This window comes from Chroicocephalus ridibundus, chromosome 1 (assembly GCF_963924245.1).
Source record: "Chroicocephalus ridibundus chromosome 1, bChrRid1.1, whole genome shotgun sequence".
NCBI lineage: Eukaryota > Metazoa > Chordata > Aves > Charadriiformes > Laridae > Chroicocephalus > Chroicocephalus ridibundus.
In genome coordinates, this window is record NC_086284.1 from 122,834,096 (window position 1) to 122,858,155 (window position 24,060).

Sequence of the window (24,060 nt, forward strand, 5' to 3'; positions counted from 1 at the left end):
GCGCCTGTGATTGGGTCAGGAGGGGGGCCGCGGCAGGCGAGGATTGGTAGGGCCCGGTTGCCTCGGTTACGGGCAGCGGCGGCGGGGCTCCAAGATGGCGGAAGAGGCCGCGGGGGGCGGCGGGCTCCGGCGCGGGGCGGGGGAGCGGGACGAGGAGGTGGTGGCGGAGCGGGGCCCGGGCGCGGCTTATCACATGTTCGTGCTGATGGAGGACCTGCTGGACAAGCTGAAGCTGCTCAGCTACGAGGAGGAGGTGCTGCGGCGCCACAACATGCGGCCGCTCTCCAGGTGCCCCTCGCCCGCTCCGCCGGCCGGATGGCGGCGGCGCCGGGGGGCGCGGAAAGCCCCGGGGAGGGCGGCGGCGGCGGCTTCGCCCGGAAGGCGTTGGCCTGGCCGCGGCGGGGGGCCGGCTGGGGCCGGGGGGTCGCGCCGCCTGGTACGAAGCTCCACGCGTGGGGGTCCGCAGCCGCCACGGGTGCAGCGAGAGTCGTCGGGCACGGGCCGACCTCGGTGCTGGCGGGGAGAAATCCCGGCGGGAGGGTTACGCCACTGCGGTCAGGGACTGGGAAAGGAAGGCTGGCTCGCTCTCAGATGACAAGATGCCTGAGTCAAGTGAAAACCTGTCATCTTCACCGCATCCTGTATGACTTTGAAGCTTTCAAAATGAGAAGTTCCTCTAAAGGCTGAGATGTGATAAGTCACTAGTCACTTGACCTTCCCTGCCCACCCCCCCAGTAGGAGTCCCCTTCTCTAGAGACTTTCAAGACCCGCCTGGATGCAGTCCTGAGTAATGTGCTCTAGGCAATCCTGCTTTAGCAGGGGAGTTGGACTAGATGATCTCTAGAGGTCCCTTCCAACTCTGAAATTCCGTGATTCCATGAATATTTGCATGCCAGTGTATCTCTGCAAAAAATAATTTTACCTTAAATGAATTTCTGTTATTCAGGGTAACTATTTGTGGGGGGGTGTATTCGTAAGGGGGCTTGGACCTGTTGTTTTTAAGTCTGGTTTTTCATTTCCAATACATATTTGTTTTATAGGTAACATCTTTTTTATTCTTTTTTTTTTTTTAATTTCGGTGGGAGACAGAAAACTTGGGAAATGAGACCAATGTGCTCCCAACATCTGCCTGCCCATATAACATTCAAATCCATCCATCAGTTTCAGTCATGCTCCACAGCAGCATATAACATAGTTGAGCTTTCTGTAAGCAGCAATTTAATAGGGGGGAAAACCGTAGTCCAAATTACTCTCTTGTTGAGAGGGAGGCTCAAGTATGAGCTCAGTGGCTGTAAGCTGGTTTTAGCCAGTTGTCTGACCATCAGTGTATTCGGAGCAAGGAAGCGAACTTTTGTCCCCATTAGCGAGCAGCTGTGTCTAAGGGGAAGTGTTTCATTCCAAGTATCCAGTGTGCACGCAATTTATATTTTGGGAGGGACTCACTGTGGTCTGATTTTGTGGACCAAATTCTCATTAGGACCACATCTTCCAATTCAGCGTGATCCAAAATAGGTCCAGTTAGTGTACCTTGCTGTCTAAAGTGACCCAAAGCACAGTAGATGAGGATGGCTGGAAGGATTGCTTCAAAAATGTGCTCCTGATCTGAGCTTACGTGCTGATTTAGGTACACCGGCCTTTTGCCACTCTGGGGGAATATGGGAAAGGGAAGAGGTTTGGGGAACTTTGGAGCAAAAGGAACTGTATGTATTGCTGTTTCAGGAAAGAGTATTTGGCGATGTTAAGAAGGGAACAGAAGGTGAGGTTTCTGTAGTATAATAGCATGGATGAGGACAATATGCAGAAAAAGGACGCATGTCTCTATGCAATAAGGCTTCAGTAAATTTTTTCTCCCTCAAGGAAGTGCCATTTAAGTTTATTCAAGTGTATTTGCCAATACAGATACCTTTCTTTGTGCTGTTTGTCTGAATTGTCTTTAACAGAGAGCAATATGTGCTTCTAAAGCATTTTTCAAGGTGTTTTAAAGTAGATAAAAGGTAAGACAAATCCACCCTGGCTTCCAGTGTCATGGGTAAACATATAAAGCTTTAGCAATGGATCATTTGAATTTTGTTTTTGAAGTAGGCTGTTTGGTGTGTCATATTGGCAGTAGTTATCAATCACTTTGCTAATCAATTCACAGGATGGTTTTCAAATTTAAATTTTGTTTTGCACTGTAAATCACTTGCCCTGTGAAAAATGCCTGAGATTTAGCAAAATCTTAGCTCATTCATGGTCTACAAGTTACTGGCAATTACTGACCTTTGACTTTTGATTCTTTTGAGCTTTTAAGTATTTTATGTTATGTAAGGGACATTTGAATGAATCCGTTGCATGGGCTCTTAATTAGTTAGTGGTGGTATTTTATGAAGTGATGGGATGGATTCTGCATCCTTAAAATTAAATGGGAACAGAATCGAGCTCATCATGATTTGAGACTGCTCAGGTAAATAAGAGAAATAACTTGGGTTTATGTGGAAATTTTAATTTGGTGGTGTTTAACTGAAAGTTTATAATCCTACTGGGAGGAGAGAGGAGTAGCTGGTTTCCTTTTGATTCCTTTGAAGCCTAGTGTTGATTAATAGCTTACTCAAAGCAGGAAACAGATGAGCTGCACGTAGAAAACTTAGTCTACTGTGGTTATGTGTGAAACTAGATATCCTGAATTTAGTTGAGATGGATCATTCATTGAGAAAGTCAGTTAAAGAAACTGCTTTCTAGCCGGTGCTGTAAGAACTTCTGGAGCTCAGAATATTTACCATTTTTTTCCCGCTTTTTAAACAGGCACTACTTTGCACTGCCCACTAATCCGGGTGAGCAGTTCTTTATGTTTTGCACACTTGCCGCTTGGCTGATCACTAAAGCGGGACATCCCTTCGAACAGCCACAAGAATATGATGACCCCAATGCAGTAATATCAAATGTACTCTCAGAACTGCGATCATTCGTAAGTGTTGAACATGCTGTTTTGCCAAGCACGTGCATCACCTTCAGAAATAACAGTAATGACATACTTTCTCTGCTGTCTGATTATGTTACCAAGGACTGGACAGACTTCCTATCTGTAAGTGTGTACTGTGTTAATTAGTTAATTGGAAGTTTACACTGTGTGTACCTACTTGCCAAATTTTTGGCACTACGAAAATGGTCTTACAATATTATATATGATTCCAATTAGTTTTGTTCCACAATCTGTAAAATTGCTTAAATCAGACTTACTTCTTATAGTGCCACATATGTTGCTCATTTGTAGTAGTATAATTTCTTGACAGGCTGAGAGAGTTGGGGTTGTTCAGTCTGGAGAAGAGAAGGCTTAGAGGAAAACTTATAGCGGCCTTCCAGTATCTGAAGGGGGCCTACAGAAAAGCTGGAGAGGGACTTTTTACAAGGGCACGTAGTGATAGGATGAGGGGTAATGGCTTCAAACCGGGAGAGGATAGATTTAGATTATGTATGAGGAAGAAGTTTTCATTGTGAGGGTGGTGAGGCACTGGAACAGGTTGCCCAGAGAAGCTGTGGATGCCCCATCCCTGGAGGTGTTCAAGGCCAGGCTGGATGGGGCTTTGAGCAGCCTGGTCTAGTGGGAGGTGTCCCTGCCCATGGCAGGGGGGTTGGAACTAGTAGGTCTTTAAGGCCGCTACCAACCTAAACCATTCTATGAATTTACAAAGATTTTATCTTGAAAGTTTACACAGTGCTTGTGATCCTGCTCCTGCCAAAGTCAATAGTATAATTCATAGTGAAGGAAATGGTTTAGAATTGTGTTCGTGTTTTCTTCTTCTTTTTTTTTTTGGTTTTTTTTTTGTTAAGGAGCAAAAGGTTGCATAAACTGCCAGGAATTATTGGGATTTTTTTCAATATTAAATTCCCCCCTGAAGGTTAGGAGAGTGTGTCAACTTATGGAAAGTATGATTTTACGGGAGATTATACTGTGGTACAGCTGTGAATGATGTTAAGAACACTGTTCTCTAAAGGAGTTACTTGATAAAAAACCCTAAGATATTTATTCTATAGGATAGCAATAAATAAAGTGTTTTATAAACAAAACCTGTAACAAACAAGGCAAAGTTGAAAAGCTGGTGGTTAAGTCTCAGTACCTGAGTTCCTCCATAGCTGTTCTTGCCTGGCTGGCGTGCCACTTGTGTGCTTGACCATTTAGCTCCCTTGCAGCTTCCAACTCTTCTGCTCCCTGTGAGTATTCTGTTACCAGGTGCTTTAAGATTTCTACGCTGTATCTGTTCCTTGGGTTATTCTGTTTTCCCTTCTGTTGCCTGACTGGAGCTGCATAGGGGAAGAATATGTATTCACATTGGTAAAATCTTCATATACAATGGACGCTTTGGTTTTAGCATAGTAAATGTTGTTACCTACCTGAGAGGAAACTTGATCGATGGGTGGCCATTAACAAACAGTTTACCTATTTATTTTAGGGAAGGCCTGTGGATTTTCCTCCTTCAAAATTAAAGGCAGGCTACGGAGAGCAAGCATGCTATGTTCTTGATTGTTTGGCTGAAGAAGCCTTGAAATACACTGGCTTTAGCTGGAAAAGGTATAGTACACTTTTAAGTATCCTCCCTTATGCTTTGTTTTCCAGCAAACAAATGTAAGTTATAATTGTAAAGACAAAACATAGTAATTACCAAAAATGTTTTACTTGAAGTTTCATGAGCTCCAGAACTCAACTAGGCTTGAAGCAGTGGGACAAATTAATTTCTAATGCAATTTCACACAATTTAGTCTATTACCAGCAAGGATGAGTTTGGGCCATTAATAGACTTAGCTAATTAATAAAGATTTGACTGATGACCTTTTTTTGGTCATTTTCCTAGGCATAACTGCTCATTAATCCGACAGTTGAGTTTAAACACATTAATGTTCTTTTAGGTCCTATCAATTAATCTTTACCTCTTCAGTTGGAGGTATGCACAATATGTGATCATGTTACAAGTAGGCTACAGTAACTTTGAGTATTTAATCCGAAGGAAATCTTAGGAGAAATTAGGTCACGGATAATTTCAAGAATATGAAAATTTGTTTAAAAGTGCTCTTGATTTCATTCCTTCCCTCTGATGGGTTTTGAAATGGATATAGTGAAGTAATTTCTACCTCAAAATTATTTTACTGGTACCTCTGTTTAGTACACAAATTCCACTGCAAGCCAAAAATGAGTGTGGGGTGACTTGCACTTAAATTTTAAGAGGTTAGACCAAAACAGAAAATGACTTGAAATTGACTCCCAAGATATCTTTGCAGTATGAATGTAGTGTACTGCTTGGCATAATAACCAACTCTCACTTTTAAGACAGACTTTAACAACGACTTTAAAGGCCGAGTGTTAATTTTATTTATTTAAGTGTGTGAGACACTGTCTAGTTGTATTCTATATCATCCATACTTCTCATGAACTGTTTTGTTTGCTTAGGAACAATTTACAGAGGTATTTCCAATTTACTGTGTTTAAAAGCTCTACTGTTGTTTGTACTGATTTCAGGCCAGCATATCCAACAGAAGAGCTAGAAGAAGAAGAAATAACAGAAGATGATGCAGAATTAACGCTTAATAAACTGGAAGAGGATGTTGCGGTAGGTTTACCTAACTGGTTTTGATTATATAAGTATTGTTCAGGTTTGAGGAAATTTTTCTCACTCTTCATTTTGTTTGGATTTGTTCAAGAAGTCTTTTCTGCTGGCTATTCCATCGCCCTTCTTTCCTGCATCTCCTTTCCTGCATTGTCAGCTTCTCTATAGAGTTTTTTGTTTCCTTTCAGATAAGGTTGTTAACTCATCGGGACAGAACTTATGTTCTTATGTTCATTTACAGTTAATGTGAAGTGGAATTTAACCGTACATTAAAATCACATAGATTCAGAACTGTTTGTTTTCTGCTGATACAAGCTGTTGATGTTAAACAAAACTTTGATCCCTGTTTACAGAATTGGCTAATATTTGGTTAAAATTTGTGCAGTGCTTAATTAATAGAGTGCTCACTATTGTAACTCAGATTTCACTGTAAATTGGAAACAGTAACTTTGGTACTTAGTTGATCGTAAGATTTGGGAACAGCATAGATGGAAAAGACAACTGGAAACCGAGCATTTGTTTAAAAACACCAGCAAAGACCTAAATAAAGGTTACAGAATTGTTTCTCTAGAGAAAGGTCATGGCAGCGCATTGCTATATATTCCACGAATGAAATGGTAATACCCAATCATCCATTCTGGCTGCAGAAGTCTTTACCAACAAGATGACAGTGTTTGAGGATGAACTGGTTTGTTTATTCCTGCTTTTTAACTATAATAATTACAGTGAAGACGTCACGTCTATTTTCATAGCCTGTGAAATACACCTCTAAGTTCAAATATGATTTTAGGACTTAACTGATGGATGGATGTTGAATAGAAGTTGTTTCTTGCTGATTGATTTTCTCAGATGATTATTTTTGAGAGTTGGAGTCTCGCTGTTACCTGATAGCATAATGTTATCACAAGACATTGTCATTTACACAGGCCTCTGTCAGTCTTCTTGAAGTGACTCTTTACTGATGACTTAAACAAGATATTTCTGGAGAGGGAAGTTAGATAAAGACAATTACAAGTGAAAATTACAAAAACAAGTTAGTTTCACATCTGATTTCTCCAAAAACTGATGATTCTGTGCAAAGTAAATGCAGATCAAAACCGAAATAATGAAAGCTGTGAGCCTGGAAGTGTTCACTTGCTGTGTCAATAAATAACTTGAGGACAAACCAATTTTCTGGAGTGTTAATGCCCAGCAATACTAGATAGAAAATGCCACAACTGTCCCATTTTAGTTTTCACATTTTTCAAGTGCTTGGGAAAAATTAAAGGTCATAGAAGTTTGAAATAGAGTGCCAGTAATGTTGTCATATGGTTCTGATCATACTCCCAGTTTACATACCAGTAGTCCACAAAAGTGGAACAGTTGAAGAATTTGCTTCCCTTCTTCCTCTTCTCACAGTTTTCCGAAGTATTGCATTATTTTTCTCATTTTTATTAGCCCAGAAGAATTCCAAACTTTTATTCTTAAGTTTCATACAATATGCAGATATTGTGATGTGGATGCCTGGTTGCATTTTACCAGCTTTGAAGTCTCCACAGAAAAAGTTTTGAATAATTCTGAGAGCAATAAGAGACATTCTGTATTGCATGTTTGACTAGCCTCAGAAATGTAAGCTGCTGGTTAAAAGCTTTAAATATGAAAACAGTCAGCGGTCTGCTCTTTTCTGTGTCTCATTAAGGTCTAAGCTGTTAAATTGGGAAGTGGGGAGGAAACAGTTAACTAAGGCACAGTTGAAACCCTTCAAAGAACCTCTGGATTTGCTCTCAGGTAGTATCTGAGGCCATGATTTTCACAACTAATGTGTTTTATTAGCTCTTCTGATTTTGTGTGTTAATAAAACCATTGAGCTAGGATTATACCAAGTGGATAACCACTTTTTAGAGCCTATAATGGTTCTACAGGGATTAACTATACGCTGATCTAAGGTTTGGGTTTTTTCCTCCCGGTCCTTTGTTGCTGCCAATATTTTGATATGTCTTGTATGTATTAGCTGTATCCATAATTGAATTTAGCAGTATTTCCAGTAGTTAAATGCTAATCATGAGATTCATTGATTGTTCTTCTGGTTTTTATTCTTCTGAATGAAATTGATGAGGCAGACAGAAACAAGCCTTGTTCTGCAAATCTTAGGGAATTAGTTGAACAGAAGCCAGCGAGGCTGGCTGTGCAAGGAATTCTGCACGGTTTGGCTCCTCAGTTCTGATAACTAGTCTTGTTGTTGTCATGGTAGTGTTGTAGTATGTTCTTCTAAGTGCTGTACAAATATATATTGTCCATTTAGCAAAAGATAGTCCCAGTCTAGTCACCATTAATTTTTTGCAAGTATTCAGGGGACTAGGGGCCAAATATACCAGCATAAAATAAAGTGGGCCCTGTTAATTAAGAACTAGGTAAGGTACAGGAATGAGCTTTCAGGTTTTCACTGAGTCTTGGAGGGTTCTACACTAAGACCCGTGTTATTGCAGCATAGACACGACTTGTCTAGAAAGGAGGTGAATGATGAAGTTTAACTTCGGTGGAAAAGATGATGGCTAACAGAAGAGCCACAGAATGACAAGGTGTATAAGAGTGAAGTGTATGGATGATAAAATGGCAAGTGAAATTCAGTATAGATAAATGGAGGGTAATGTACGGCAAAAGCATCTGTGACTTACGCAGTGATGGGTTCTGAGCCGATCGTGATCACTGAGGAGTGCAATTTTGAGGCTATAATAGATAATTCTGTAAAACTGTCAGCCCAGTGTGTAGTGTCATGGGCAAGAAAACAAATAAATTGCCTCAATTTGAATTCTGTTTTTCTGCATGCTTTTCAAATGTGGCATCATTCTGCAGCTCCAAATCCGTAGTGCAAACAACATCTTGAAAACTGTGTATAGGTCTAGTTGTGGTTTGTTTTTCGTTTTGGGTTGGTTTTATTTTTAATGCAAAGCTTTAGGAAATGCATAAGAAATTACAGTTACCATACAGCTATTGATAATGGCCCGTTTGATGACAGAGGGCTTAGGTTTTGGGGGTTTTCTTAGTTGGTTGATAAGCTTAGTTTTTAATACTGTGGCACCCTGAGGAAAATGTGGGGTAGCTTTCATCTTTCATCTTGTCCCAGATATTGTGTCTCCTCCCAAGATTTTAAGTAAATGCAAGCTCCATTATCATAAACTCTCCATGTCAGAAATTTGGAATTTAATACTTCTTGTCCTGTGCTCCTGCAAAATAAAATTATGGAGAAAGATTGTGCAATACTTACTGAAGTCTTACTTTGTAACTTTCCTTAAGGAAGAAGAGTCGGACAATGAAGAGAATTTTATTGACCTGAATGTTCTAAAGGCACAGACGTACAGATCAGTAAGTTGTTACCCATCAGTCCTCTCTTGAGAGATTTTTATGTTTGTAGCAGCCATTTATTTCTGTTGGATTTAAGTGTGGAAGTCCTTTTATAGTCTAAACTTGAAAAAACATTCCAACCAAAATGAATTAGCTTATTTTAAAAGAAAAATGTGCATCCGGTTTCTAAACTGTTATCACTGCAAGGTTGCTAGAAACATTTGCAAGAAAGTTTGCAGAGACTTTTAGGGAAATGTAGTATTAGTTTCTTGAGTATATTTTAATTCCCCCCCCCCCTTGCTATTTCTGGAATGTATTATAATTTCTTATTATACACATTTTGTTCTTTTCAATTCTAAGTATGATGATAAGATATATTTATTTCAATTCCTAGTCTTTATGAATTCAAAGAAAGCCATTAAAGAAGTCTGTTATGTCTATAGTCTAGATTGTTCTGGATGTAATTTTTTTCTTGCCTATGAACATTGTAAGCCATTATAACATGATTTCTAACAGTTCTCACTGTGCATAATGATGATATTTTGTATACAAACGTTGTGATTTTTACACAGGACATGAATGACTCTGCAAAGCACGACGAGATTTTACAGTCCACGATAGATGCAGCAGAATGGAATCTGGAAGTGGAACGTGTGCTTCCACAGCTGAAAGTTACAGTCAGGACTGACAATAAGGTATGCCAGAATGGCTTTGCATGTGTACACATGGTGATTAAAGTGTGATTTCAGTGTTGTTTACTTTCTATTTACAACTTTTTTTTTTCTTTTGTCATGCCAAGATTTGTGAATAGTGGGCTCTCCAATGCTATCTTGTCTGAATCTTTGTCACTTACTTTGACCCTAGAAGCAATAATTTTCAGTAGGTTTTTTTCCAATATTATATACGAATAATTTTTTCTGCTACTTACAGGGCACCCTATTTCCATATGTTTATTCAGTAAAAACATCTTAAATCGTTAAACATTTCCAATGTATTCATAGTTCTGAAAAATTATACCCTCAGTTTAGCAGCTAGTAAAACATCTTCCTGGAAGACAGCTGAGGAACTTACCTTCCAACTGTTCCATTTGTCAACCACATGAAAGGTTGTTTGCATGGCATTCATCTTGCTGAACTTTAAATGGCAATAAAGTATGTCTGTACTTCTGATCTAGTCATCATGGTCTCTCCTTATGTTTAGCAAAATGAAGTGAGTACTTTTTGACTGATTTTACTTACCTATCCAGATAACTACCTCAAGATGAAATTCATCATTTCTTAGACATGAGTATTTCTCACCATAGTCTATTCCAAGGAGTCTAGAATGAGCAGCTTAGAAGCAGACGTCTATCTTTGGCAAGTCAAAGTCCAAACCTAGGACCTATTCCTGGCATTGCGGTAAACATTCTCGCTAGGAGCTTGTGTAGCACACAGAGATCAGTGCAGTATTGAAACTGTTCATTTGCTGTGACCCAGCTAGTTGGGGTGTTGGAGCAATCTGTAGCAGTGATACAGAATTCAATGAAAGATAATTATCTTGCCAAAAATAGCATAAGCTCTCAACTATCTGTTAAATTGCTTGCCTGTCTTAAGCTATACTGCATTCTTCTACGTGAAGAATTGCCTGGTTTGAGCCACCTTTCTGTGATCCTTGGCGAACCCATCTGTTACACAGAACATCATGCTTGATTCTCACACTAAGAAATTAAAACTGAATAAAGACATATGTGGAAAATGAAAGCCACTGTAAGAATGGAGGTTTACTACCTTCCAGTTTAATGCACCATCTCTTGGCTTTAAGGAACATGTCAAAATGAACATGAAGAGAGGATTCTTCTTTTTCTTTCAGGAATAACTGGAGAGAAGTGTTTGGTGTTTTTTCCATTCTACAACAAAAGCATCATGTTCTGTTTCCTACACAGTACATCTGTACATAGTACCAGGAGAGGGTTAATGGTTTAATCAATGGCATTAGAAACTAGAACTGATTTGTAAAGTCCTGGGCAGGAAGGGGTGGGATTGTTTTTATTTAAACTCTAAAGTTTGACAAATTGGGAGCAATTGTCACCAGACCAACAGAAGACCTTGAGTCTGCTGTAAACTTAAAACCCAACGTACAACATAAGCACGTTTTCTCTACTAGCCTTTGTTTCATTCTGGAAGAGAACTGTGGGCAGCAGCACCACAGCGGGTGAACCTCATGGGCTGAGCAGCTGCTGCAGATGCTTGTCTGTGCCCTTCCGAGATAGTGAGACAGAAGCACCGGTCCCGCGGTAGTTATGTGCGTGTCCTATGCAGGGAGATAGCCTCGCTTCAAATCAGTGGCACGGCCTGTGATTGAAGGATGGCAAGTGTTTAAGTGTGCAGCTATTTTAAGACAGGATTTCTTTTGTACCTGTTGTGAGACATTATAAGTGGCTGTATCCTCCAGGAGATCCGGGATTGGGAATTCCTTTTGCTCAGGTGCTGCAGCCCAGCCCCCTGTGCCTGTCGACCTGCGGGTCCACATCCCAGACTGGTGGGTGCAGCTGCTGCTTTTTATCTGCAGGTTCAGAAGCAGAGCTTTGTTTCTTGTTCTTGTCTTCTTTAGTGTTTGTCGCTAAAGAAGTGTTTGTCTAAATGCTTCCTTAGTGTTTAGACAGGTCTGTGTCTGCATAGATTTTGGGTTTGCCCCTCCCCCTTTTCCTTATCATCCCATTTTGACAAGGTCCTCCGTCAGATAATTCTAATGTGTGAACAGTCTCGCAGTCCGCGTGCCCTGATCCATTAGTGTAACTAGCCAGGTTTGTTTGTTGTTAATGCCTCCACTACTGTTTGTCGATCAGTTTGTGTCTCTGTGTTTTGCTTAGCATCCATATTGAAAAGATCCTTGATCAGATAATCTTACTGAAGCAAACACGGTTACCTTCCACGTATCCTTACAGTACGTATTTTACAAGAAAGTCTCCTAAGGTTTGATTTCAAGTGATAAAGATTTATTAACATCACTCTTTTTTTTAACACCTAGACCAGTACAGTGCCAAAAGCTTAAAAATCTTAAAAAAATTTTTTAGCGTGTTCAGAAACACAATACTGAAATAGCAGTACTTATGCAGTGCTGCTACTCTGCTTCATTTCGAACTTTCAGTCTGTCTGCAGCTGTGCTTTGGGTCTGGGAGATGTAAAAAGTTTGCACTGATAAGGAAAAATTTGTGATAAAGCTTGGGAACTGGAATTGATTTCTAAGTAAAAGATGCCTACCTATCAAGTTAAACCAGCACCTTTTCTCCTCCCCCATCCCTGAGTCCATGTATGTTTCCTATGACCCAGAAGCTGCAAGTAATTTTCCCCCTTGTAAATTTGTCCCACTATCAAAAACAAGTTTAGGCATTTCTGCCTTTTTCGTTTTTTTCTGTTCTTCTCCTGATAATAGTAAGGACTAAGTAGAAAGGGAAGGTCTGATAGTCTGGAACTGGTAGGTGCTGGGCATTTGAAGCACCCATTTTGTCCAAGAATAAACTGAACTAGCACAGCTATAATCAATATTTTCAGTATTGGTATCCAGAGTGGTTTCTAGCAGAAATAGTTCCATGAAGATCAAACAGACTCTAAAAAGCATAGCTACTGTGGGGATATCAGTGTTTGTTTATGGATGTGAGTGTCACGTTTAGGATATTTATGAATTGTGTCACATTAAGCAAGTGCCTTTGGATATGAACATGGCAGTGGCAGACTGATACGTGGTAACAGTATAAAAGAGAACTGACCCTGCCTTGCATACCAGCAAGTAAACAGAGAAAGAGAAAAGTTGTACTTACCTGTGTTTTACTTTGTGGCATTTTTTTTTAGGATTGGAGGATTCATGTAGATCAAATGCATCAGCATAAGGATGGAATTGAATCTTCTTTGAAAGAAACTAGGGTATGTCTTGTATGTGCAGAATATTTCACTGATCTGTCAGTGGTTTTATTTTCTCTTTTATTTGATATACGTTAAGAATTAAGTTCATTTTTTTTCCCCCTTCATTTTATTTGTGCTAATGCTGTAAAACTAAAAAGGGAAACATACGATAATGATGATTAGGGACAGCGGGACTGGCAAAATATCTTGTGGGAAAGAGTTGTATATGTGAAGATTAACAGGGATATTAGGGTTCATTAACGTATGCATTACCATAAGTACATCCTGACTACAGAGGGCAAAATAGAATAATACAATAATACAATCTGAAAACCAAAATACTGTCAAATACAGCTGCTAGAGTAACTTACTGACATTGATATTTGTAATTAATTTAGAGGGGCAGAGTGATGGAAGCAGTAAAGCTTAAAATACATGTTTGGGAGGTGGGCAAACCAGAACACATTAGGAATAATTTTTTGTTGGCCAAACACAGCATTTCTGTACTATTTTTCTCTCTCGCTTGTAGGCTTCCGTATCCTTTCTTAATTACAGCACCGTTTTAATACTCTTTACATACTCTCTGTATACCGTCAACCCACAGAATATGATTTTCTAGGGTTACCTTGACAAACTCCATAACGAAATCAGTAGAACATTGGAAAAGATCAACAGCAGGGAAAAGTACATCAACAATCAGTTGGAGCACTTGGTTCAAGAGTACCGTTCAGCACAAGCCTTGCTGAGTGAGGTAATGCACTGATCTTTTGTTGTTGCCTTCTCTAATATTAACTTGCTATTAAGTGAGGGTAAAAGCAAAGAAGACTCGGAGGAGTTATCTGGGAATTCTGCTGTTGGATATAAAGCAGAGGAAATGTTGAATGGCTGTCAAATTACATAGTTTTTAAGCTAAGCTAGCTATTTTTATTCAACTATTCTACAGGGGAAAGTAAATGTTTTTTGCCTGACTATTACGAAAATCTGTTGCCAATCTTTAGCAGCTAGTAAATTGCTAGTTCTGCTTCCCCTGTGAAGTTCATGCATCTGTGATGAGTGGAAAAGAAACAGTCTCAGTCCACCACTCATCTCTTATATTGATTACTCGTGCTAACATGCACAAAGCACTCTGATTACTTCTTTACTTCATTTAGTTTTTATGCCAATAAAGTGCTGTTTGAGAAGCTTTTTGATCCCCTAGTTAGGAGGCCTGTATAAGCTGCCATTTGGCTAGCCTTCCGATTTGTGGGTGTGACATTAAAATAAGACTAACAGGATTTAAGCTCTTTGCTTTCTGTTTACCTTACTATCAAACTTTAAGAAACTTCACGATAGTAATTTACTATTGACGAAGAAATATTCTGGGTTTCAGGACTCAGTTCTGTCTGCATTCTGGCAAATTTTCTGTGTTTTTTTTCCTCATGTAAATGATTAGAAAACATACTTCTTATTGTGTGTGTATGAGGGCTATTACAATTTTTAAAACTGCTTTAAATTTTTGAATTATATTCTTTACAGGGACTGATGTTTCAGGCTTGTCCTCATACATGTAGCACTGTAAACCTGTGACTTTGTGGGAGAATTCTGGAACTGGGATGTGTGAGAGCAAGTTTTGGTGTTCTCTCTGAGCTGTCTGCATACATCTCTTTAGCTTTGTCATTACAGCAATAAATATGTTTCTTTCCAGGCTAAAGAGAAGTACCAGGAGGGGAGTGGAGGAGTAACTGAACGGATTAGAGTGCTTTCTGAGGTAAAACACATCTTCGCATATTTTTTTTTCCGCTTATTTAAAAACAATATTCGTTAATGTTTGTGGTTTTATGAACCTAGTTCTTTCTGATTTGTTCTTATATTAAATATTAATCTGTTTGTTTAGTGGAGGCGATCTAGTCCAGTCCCTAAATTTTAGACCCAGGCTGCCACTGATTTTTAACTTGTGAATTTGGGCAAACTATTGTGAGATCTTAATTTTCTCAGTTTGTAAAAGAGGGTAAATGTTCTGCATTTTATAACCTGTGTCCTGGAATTATCAAGGACTAATCAAATTATATCCATAAGTTCTTTGGAAGAAGAAAAGCTTAACTCTTATTTTTAGTTAAAATTAAAATTTGAAATTTTTATCTTCCAAGCACTTAAAACCAATATTTGACTAAATAGCAACTTTCCATACCAGGCAAATTATGTTAATACCTAAAACTTTTTCTGTGGGCTTGTGGTTTAAAAAAAAATTTAAAAAACAGTGCTCTGACAAATTTAAAGAAAAAATCCCCTGACTCCTAACTGCCTCAATGTGTTTCGTGGCATTTCATTTAGAATTTTTCAACCTTTTGTCCAATTCAGAATTTTTTAAACTTCTCTGTTGTTTGGCTTTGAAAAACCCACTTTATTTATTAGATGATAAAGTGTCCGGAATAGTCACATAAAATAGATCACACCATAACAACGTGCTGGAAATTGTAAAATTGAGACTTTTCAGAATAGAATAGAATAGTTCAGTTGGAAGAGACCAGCACAATCATCTAGTCCAACGCAGTAGGTAATAAACACAGCAGTTTAACGAGAGTTCTGTAGCAAAGATTTCTGTGTATGGATTCTGCAGAATTAGAGCTTCATTCTGTTTTGCTCTCAAGGAATTAAGTTTAAAAAAGAGAGTACTTTATGATGACTTCAGATTTGTAATGTGTTTGTGCTTTGGAAATTATTGTCTGATTAGTAAGGATGAACATGTTACTAGTAGGCAGCCTTCAAACTATGTAGATGCAGTGGTGCATATCTGAGATAAACGACACATTGGATGTTACTACTGATCTTACAGACACGGAATCAAATCTCAGCCCACTCGGCAACACCAGTACCACTGCAGGCATGCAATAACAATGCAGCAGTGCTTCTTTTTTCTTACTGAAAAGTCTTATTGAATCCTGAATGAAGGCCATTTTTATATTATAGACAAAAATACTAAATTATTACCTAGACTGTACCTTAGAATCATGTCTTTGCTTTTTCTTCATTGTGTACAAAGGCAAATTTTGTCGATAGTCAGTGCTGAAATGCAGTTTTATTCTTCATACGTGCATTTTACATACCCATACCCCTGCCACTGCCAGCAGACTTAACTGTTGCACCGTCTGTTGCTGCAGTGCTGTTTCTCAGGTTTCCACTGTCATCTGCTGAAGTCCTGACACTTCCAGAAGGGCAGCTGGCATGGTCATTTGGTAAATCTTGGTCTGCAGGGACATTGGTTCCTGTCTGCCATCCAGCATCATACTGCAACACTCACACTGTTCTTTCTATTGCTTTGGGATGCGCAGATTCGCCGTAACACCGTGCTGTTTGGCCAACTTCTTACTCTTTTTGCTGTAATTTTTACAACATTAATTCAGTTAAATTTTCTTAATGTTTGAAAAAAAATTGTTTCTCCATATACAACAACTAAGATTAGTTCATTTTTTTAAGTAATACAGTTATTCAGCAGATAATTTTTTGTTTTCTTTTTTTAACTTGACATTCATCTGGTTTAGTTAAGAAAGAAATGTCTATTTTAAGATTACAGAAGTATTAGAGAGAGTAAAGCAGGAAACTGAAGAGAAAGGAAGCAGCATGACTGATGGTGGTAAGTATGTTTTTGCCTCAAATCACACGCCCATTTCCTTAGTGACAGGTGCATAATTTGTCCTTTATTAAAGAAAAATAAAATAAGACCAGAATGAGTGACTAATCCAAAATATCAATATTAAAATTTTAAGAAGTGTCTAAGAAACTCAGTAGTCTAAACCTCTTTGAAAAGGTTACATAAGTCTGCAGAAGGTAGAGATTCCAGGATTTCCCCCTTTGGTAAGTATTTGTAAAATTAAAAAGAAAAAAAAACGAGGGCAGGGGGGCGTTGTCTCTGCTTTGAATATTTATCAACTCATTGGAAAAATATCACACGTTACAGGTTCAAGCCCTTTTACTCTGAAATAGTTGCTGGCAGTAGCTGTTAGATTCCCCGACTAAGGCTGGCTGGAGTCAGTGAGAAAATTTGTTTTGGTGTTTTGATGTTTGTACTTTTTCTTAATACTTAAAGCTACATACCTATTTGAATTAGTTTATCTCAGACTCAGGATCTGGTTGTTTGAGATTTTTGCTGATAAATGCATTCTGTTGCAAATGTATAAGGAGTATGAATGCAGGAATAAATGGATGCACGTTACAGTAGGGCTAAATATGCAAACTGTATCCATATTTAACTGTAACCATTACCACTAATTTATTCAAGTAGTTGTAAGTGTTACTGTTTAAGGAAATGTTGTGCACCCTTGCTTCACTCTGAAGGAGCTACTCACCTGCCTCGCAACGCTTTTTCTGTATTATGGCGTGGCCAAGGGTCAAGGTAAAATCTAGAGCCCAGAATTATAAGGATCAGTATGATGCAGCAGCAGCATCCCTAGGGTGATATTAGTGGGAGCTGAGGGATTAGAAACAAAGTATGGAGCACAAAACATTTTATTAGCTTTTCACAGGTAAGATGACCTCCTGCTTGAAAGTGTCTTCAGTTCTCTACCAAACTCCAAGTTAGGTATTGGGATGAGGCCTTCAGCTGAGCAAAACACATCATTGAAAAATCTGTCTCAATGTTGATGCACGTCTTTATGCAGATCTTAGATGTCAAGAAGACAGCAAAATTGTCATTGCCTGTTTCTATCTTTAAAGTGTCTTGCATATTAAAAATGATGTATCAGTACAGTCATGTCTTTAGAGTAGAACGCCCTTTTGTTTAAGGAGTGAATTATAGAAAATAATGCTTTTGTGTTAAATAGCTGACACAGAGTTGCACTGTTTATCTTTTTTTTGAACAGCTCCTCTAGTGAAGATTAAACAGGCCTTAACAAAACTGAAGCAAGAAACCATTCAGATGGACATACAAATTGGTGTAATGGAACACACATTACTCCAGTCAAAGCTGAAAGAGAAATCCAATATGACTACAGATATGCATGCAACAATGATTTCAGAAGCCACAATAGGTGCTTATTAAAATTGTTTGGAGCTGACTTGGTTTGCCCAAAATACAGTTTTCTACCATTTGCTTTTTTGTGAGTTTAGAGGTTCCTTTTTGTTGAGGAAGGGGGAACGTTCTTTTTTTCTCGTTTGTTTTTAACAAGATGCTTGTCATGCACTTTTAAGAAGTAACGTGCACACTTTGAACTCAACATGGAGCCATGTTTAGTTTTGTGCTGTAAAGATTTACTGCAGATTCCTTCCAAATATACTAATAAATTCTTATTAATGAACATGTCTCTACTTCATTGTAGAGTGTTATTTAGTGTGAAGGTCTATAGAAGGATACTGACAGCCTGTAATCTTGATATGCTACAGTGCTGAAAGAAAATTGCTTGCAGAGGACTTTAAAGGAATTTAGAATGTCTATCACTGCCATTTACATACATTTAGTATAAAGTATTTAACTGACAATATTGAAATAATACAGCATTACCCTTTCTAAAAGGCTGGGTCAAAATTGCTATCAGCTGCAAGCAAAAGTAAATTGTTGCTTTGAATTGAAGTTTATGAATTAAGTAATAAACTAACCTTTCAATAATATTGGAATGCTCCTAGGGCAGCCCTACACAAATTTGTGAATGGACAACCACGTTATTCCTCACTTTTTTTTTTTTCCTGGGTGGGGGGGTGGTCCCCTAGATAGACCGGTATGGATATTTTTTTGCAATTATTTTTACATTGCCTCTAACAAAAGCAATGATAACAAAATCTATATAAGACCAAAGAATGTGGAAAGTACTGTTTGAAAATTACTGTTGGCTTTCTAATGTTTTTCCATGTGTTGTCACCGTTCCAGAGTCACTTTATATTATGCATGGGGTCAAATGCCGCTTTCATTTATAGTATGTAGTAGAGCTCCGTGGACATCATTTGGATTATTCTTGTTTTCTGTTCTTGTGTTAGAACACCTAATTTTGATCTCTGTTAAGGAAAAATACTGCCAAATCTAGTTGTGTAATACGAATGAGAAGAGAAATGTAGGAGGAAGGGGTTGGAAATGTAACGGCAACAGGGAGCTCCCTCGGTCTTGGTAAACGCGTAGGTAGGGAGTAATTCTAGATGTTATTGGTAATGAAGGAGTGGGGAACAAAGAAATAACCTTATTAAAGTACTAGTACATCCTTTTGGTTACCATTGTTCATAAGCCACAGACAATAGTGCTACAATTCCAGCGATATTAAAATCCTCCTCTAACTTCTGAAGGCAAATCCATTCATCTTACAATTAATTTCTCTCACTTAAAGGTGAGCAGTATTTTGCGGAATCAGGGGATCAGTTCTGTGTCTGAAAGACAAGATACTTGACACAGTCAGTACCGTAAGCCAGTTTCTTAATTTTGTTGCGCTTCAGTATTTCATTTGCCCAAAAGAAAAAGCCCTAGACCTATCAGATTTTAATAAGTGAAAAGCTATATGTAAATGTCAACTATTATAATTTACCTGTGCAAGCAGCTGCTGAAAATCTCTATGAATCACACTGGAAATCAGTTTCCAACTTCTTTTGCTGCCTACCTATATCCTCCCACATTCATCTTAAATTAGAAAAGTTATTCATGTTCCCTTTGTTAGCTGGTGTTGCTACTGCATATTTACTTTAACAGTGGGTTTACTTCAACTTAAGATAAAGCAATCCCCTTCTGCATTGCCTGCAAAGCAGCTCACTGACGCTTTTGGATTGCAAATGTTGTGCTGTATAAATGCTGTTTATGTAAATACTTTCCCCACAAAACTCCTCCTTCGTGCTAATATAACAAACGCAATTAATCAAAAACCTTCCCTTATGAATAGAGCCTCTTATTCCATTAGAAGTGAATCTGTTGAGACAAGCATGGCCAAAAACCCTCCAATGTGGTAGAAAAATCTCCAGAAGACAAGCTAGCCTCCTTCATGCCAAAGTAATTCTTAAATAGCGTGCTAATTATATGTAATGGATCTACATTATTTTTCGCGGTACTGTCTGAAACTGCATTAATCTAAGCAGGACACTTTTGTTGTCTCAAGAGTGATACGTGGCCCTTAATTGTCATCTGGCAAAGCAAGCCATTTGCCCACTTTGACAGGAAAATTACTTGACCCTGCTCTGAAAGCAGTCTCACTGATGCAGCAAGCAGCCACACCGCCCGCCTTAAGAGCATGAGGAGAGCAATGAGGTCTGTCACAAGCAGCCTGAAAGGCTGTTCTAAAAAAGCAATTATCTGTGTAATTATTCCACTGCTGGATCAATGCAGGAAGCAGAAGCCACGTTAGAATTAAATCACTTGATTCACATGATTTCATACGTTGCTTATTAGCAAATGCAATGTCAGAACTGAAGACCAAAAAAATGAAGGTGTCCCTAAGTTAGTAGGATGCACGTGAGGCTGTGCTGTGCTATACAACAGTCGTCTTCTGAAGAGTATTTGGGGCAGAAGGACTTTCGTAAGAGCTCACTTTCATATACAGCGCTCCTCTTCCAAGGTCTCTTAACATTTTCCGTCCTCTGAAATACGTCAGCATGGAGGCACGGTGCCACTGTTACATGTCATCTAGAAGGAAAATAGAAGCTCACTGTAGATGGAGCTAGAAGTAGCGCAGAAGGACAAACAAGGAGTTTCATTTGCTGAATCTGGTCAGAGAAGCCGTGGGTTTTGTCCTTGCTGGGAGCACTGCAATAGTTCAGTCTCATCTGTGGCCTCAGGGAGAGCTGAGACTTGGCTCTTGGAAACATATGGCTGAGGAAGGCTCCTCTGCAGCCAGCTCATTCTCCTGCCTGTATTCCTCAAAGCTCCAGAAAAGGAACACTAGCAACGTCTTCTTAGGGTTTCTGCAGCTCTGAAATCCCTCTGAACCTCATAATGTGACTCATTGTCTTATTTCCCTGGGCTATCCTATCTCTAGGATAGGATCCAATGGATGAAAGTGCCCTGCTAGGAACTGGAAATAGCCTTAGTGCTTGGTACCCTATTAGAGGTGCTGTTTACAGGCCATTTAGGATGTTTGAGTGATGTTACATGCATGACTGTCTTTAAAAAATATAATATTCCAATACCCATTCTCCTCTAATGTCAGCAGACAGGATGATTTGCTGAATATTATGTGCTGTGCTGGTAGAAAGTGCAAAGTAAGGGCTGGATTTTTACCTCTTAATCCCATTCTCACATAGAGAACCTTCTGTGGAGATAGTGGCTTAGTACTGAAATTGCAAGAGTGTAATAGCGGCTTTCAATCCTATGCCAAGAATTCAGTATTTCATTAACGACACAGGTTAATCATTCTTAATCATTTGAACTTGTACCAGTGAGTGCTGTGCAGGAAGTTCACATGAATTTGAGAAACCACTAACTGTTAAAACAACTCCCAGATCTGGTCAAAATATTCTCGCTCTTTTCTGCTGACAGCATTAAGGGCCTTCCCCTTTTCCCCTACCCAAAAGAGAGGAACTTCAGGGAAAATTTCTTCTTGAAAAGGAAAACAGACGCCTGCCTACTTTTAAACATTGGCACTATTTTTTTCGAGTATAGCTCCGCTGTGCACTATGAAATAAAAAAAAATAAAAATCACTGTATTGTTAATTATAAGTTACTGTAAGACCAATTAAGTCATCTCTGTACGACCTATAAAAAAAACTAGGCATAAATGAAGAGCCTGTATGTGAACATTTCCAGCTTCTGAGCTCTTTGAATTCTGTGTCCAAATTTTGCAGCCTGGGCTTCTCTCCAAGTTTGACAAACGTTAATTAAAAAAAAAAAAAAAAAAAAAAAAAAAAAGGAAGAAATTAGCATGAGGCTGTTTCTCTTCGCGCTGGCACTCAGCCCGCTCCCTGAATGTCAATGCGGCAGTGTGCTTCCACCGGGCAGCTGCACGTGGATGCGCAGACGCGCTGCACATCCTCCTGCCTGTTGCTTGGCTGAAACCAGCAGCAGACTTCGGCAGCGTAACAACCTGCCTGGGAATACCCACTCCCAGTTCCCGCAGTGTCCCCGCTTTCCGCTTTCTTGTTGATGTATTCACGCTTTAGGAAATGTTTAGGTGTTTTCTGACAAAAGCTTGGCATAAAACTCCGGGAAAGCCTGGCCTATGATGTCAGTGCCTATGAGATAAAGTAAACAGAGGATGTGAGCACCACCTTTTCTGTGTGAATACTGTTCATAGGTGGGGAATTTCCAAGGGAGGCTCTGGGATTGCAAAAGTTATTTTTGTCTGCCGTTTCTTCTTCTCGATGTATCTTTCTCTTTAGCAAACACCATGACCAGGGCTTTCTCAGATATTAGCTAATACTTAGCTATTGCTCCAGGGCTTGGCGTTGCTGGAAACATCCGTCTTTCGGCCTCCTAGTAACAGCCCTAGCATTTTTCAAACAAGTTATTCCCCGTCAATGCCGGTATGAGCAGGGTTGAGAGCTTTTTTTATTGAGAGTAAATAATAATTTGAATAATGTTAGTCTTTCACTTACTGGCTAGTTTTACTCTATTCTTTTTCATTCCTGGTCTTAAGTAATTAAGAGTGGTTGTGTCTCAGTACTCCATCCTGGAAGTGGCTGAGACATGCTAGTCACGTGTCATGGCTACCTATTGTAAAAATCAACAAAGATTAATATTTTAAGGTCAGAAGTACAGAATAATTATTTCTAATAATATTCCTCTTGATGACTCACCAATTGCACTTGTTCATTCAAAATATTTTCCTGTTTCTGTAGCTTTCAAAGGATGGCAATGACATCACAGTGTTATTCAGTAGTAACAGGAAGAATTAAACTGTGGATTGTAGGCATCCCCTGGACCAAAAGTTTCCCCATCCCTCCTCTAGTTTTAGGGCTGAAGTTTCTCACTGTATCTTGGGAGGTGGGCTGGGCTCTTGCAAGGTTTTCGAGAGTTCTCTCTATCCTTCTCCCAGCATTGCTGGTCCGTGAACGTACCAAAGACTCCTTTTGTGAAAGACTACAAACGTGCAGTCGGACCAAGGGAGATAGGCCGCTTGTGAAATTTTGCCGGAAACTAGTGCCAGAAAATGGTGCAAAGGGTTTCAAGAGGTTTAACAGCATCTGGTGATTGTTGTTTCCTTTGTTACAGGAAGTGCACAAGTTCCCAGTATGATGGCAGGCCCTTTCTGCCAAGTTTGACAAATGCTATCAAACAACAGTAAAAACAATGAAAACTCTGTGATCTTGAGAGTGTCGTTCATTAATTTTGTACTAATCTGTCTAGGAAACATTTCATTACAGCCTTCTGTAGAATGCCCATATTATAAGCTCAAGTGAAACACACTTGAAGATTTTCATCATCTTCAGCTGTATCATACTGGCAATAAAGAATAAAAAATACTGTTCTGAGAAGACTTTGTTCCTGGGGCAGAAAGGTATACCCTAGGTGTGACAGTTTTGGAGAGGTTTTTTTGCTTTAAGTACTCCAGTACTCTGACATTTCTGTTTGAATAAGAATGTACTTAATACTATGTTTGGGTTTGTGAGATGTCTATTGAAAAGCAGAGTTGCAGGTAACTGCAGAGAAGATAAACAATTGAAAGTCAATTACGTTTTCTCTCAGTTGTGAACAGGATTGATATATGGGTAACAAATTCAAATGGATAGAGTGAAAAAGCTTCCTTTAAAAAGCTCTTCCAATTTATCTTTGCTTAGATACAGAAAACATGCCTCAGTTATATTCCCTTCATTGCTTCTAGTTAGTCCTCATCCCTCTCTGGGGCACAGCTTACTCCTCTGTGATGATGCTTCTCTCCAAATACTCGAAAGTTTGACAATGTGACAGGAATATAACTGATGCAGTCGGTCTGTCTGAGCGTCTGCTAACCTGCGTGGAAGCTACCTGATGTGTCTCTGTAGAGTCCCACATGTGAGCAACCACTGCCGGGAGGCCTGCTGACATCGATTCAGCATGGGTGTCAAGAGGAGATCAGAAGCAGGAAGCTGTCCCCACCTATCCTGTCATATAAACCTTAGCTTCTCTACAGGGTCTTTAAGTAAACCCTGTAGGAGACCGTAGAAAGCCAGGCAGACTAAATTTGCTATTACAGATACATACAAGAGGAAGGTGAACACCATGGTGCTTGTCACCTTACTGCTAAAAGCAGCTAATCAAAACTCATCTCTAATCAGGGGGAGGAGAAAGCGGTGATGAAGCCAGGTGGTAACTGCTGTGCCCAGAATGAATCAAACAAAAAACAGAAAGTAAAACACACAAGCTGCTCCCAAATGCAAGTCTTCTTCTGCTAGACTTGATCTCTTGGCTTGTTCTTGGGGTCAGGCTAAAT

General features: G+C 39.3%; 1 protein-coding gene across 2 annotated transcripts; it reads left to right on the forward strand.

The window, feature by feature from the left end:
* Positions 1-67: 67 nt before the first annotated feature.
* IFT57 (intraflagellar transport 57) lies at positions 68-18,045 on the forward strand. Of its 2 annotated transcripts, none has more exons than XM_063349232.1 (11): positions 68-288; positions 2,782-2,944; positions 4,428-4,546; positions 5,489-5,579; positions 8,850-8,918; positions 9,470-9,592; positions 12,725-12,796; positions 13,395-13,526; positions 14,460-14,522; positions 16,319-16,385; positions 17,611-18,045. In XM_063349232.1, exons 1-11 carry the CDS (start codon positions 95-97, stop codon positions 17,787-17,789), a joined length of 1,272 nt encoding a protein of 423 aa, XP_063205302.1. In that variant the 5' UTR covers positions 68-94; the 3' UTR covers positions 17,790-18,045. The 2 variants fall into 2 exon arrangements, with proteins under 2 accessions (XP_063205302.1, XP_063205308.1); XM_063349238.1 differs by having other exon boundaries at positions 118-253.
* The last annotated feature ends 6,015 nt before the right edge of the window (positions 18,046-24,060 follow it).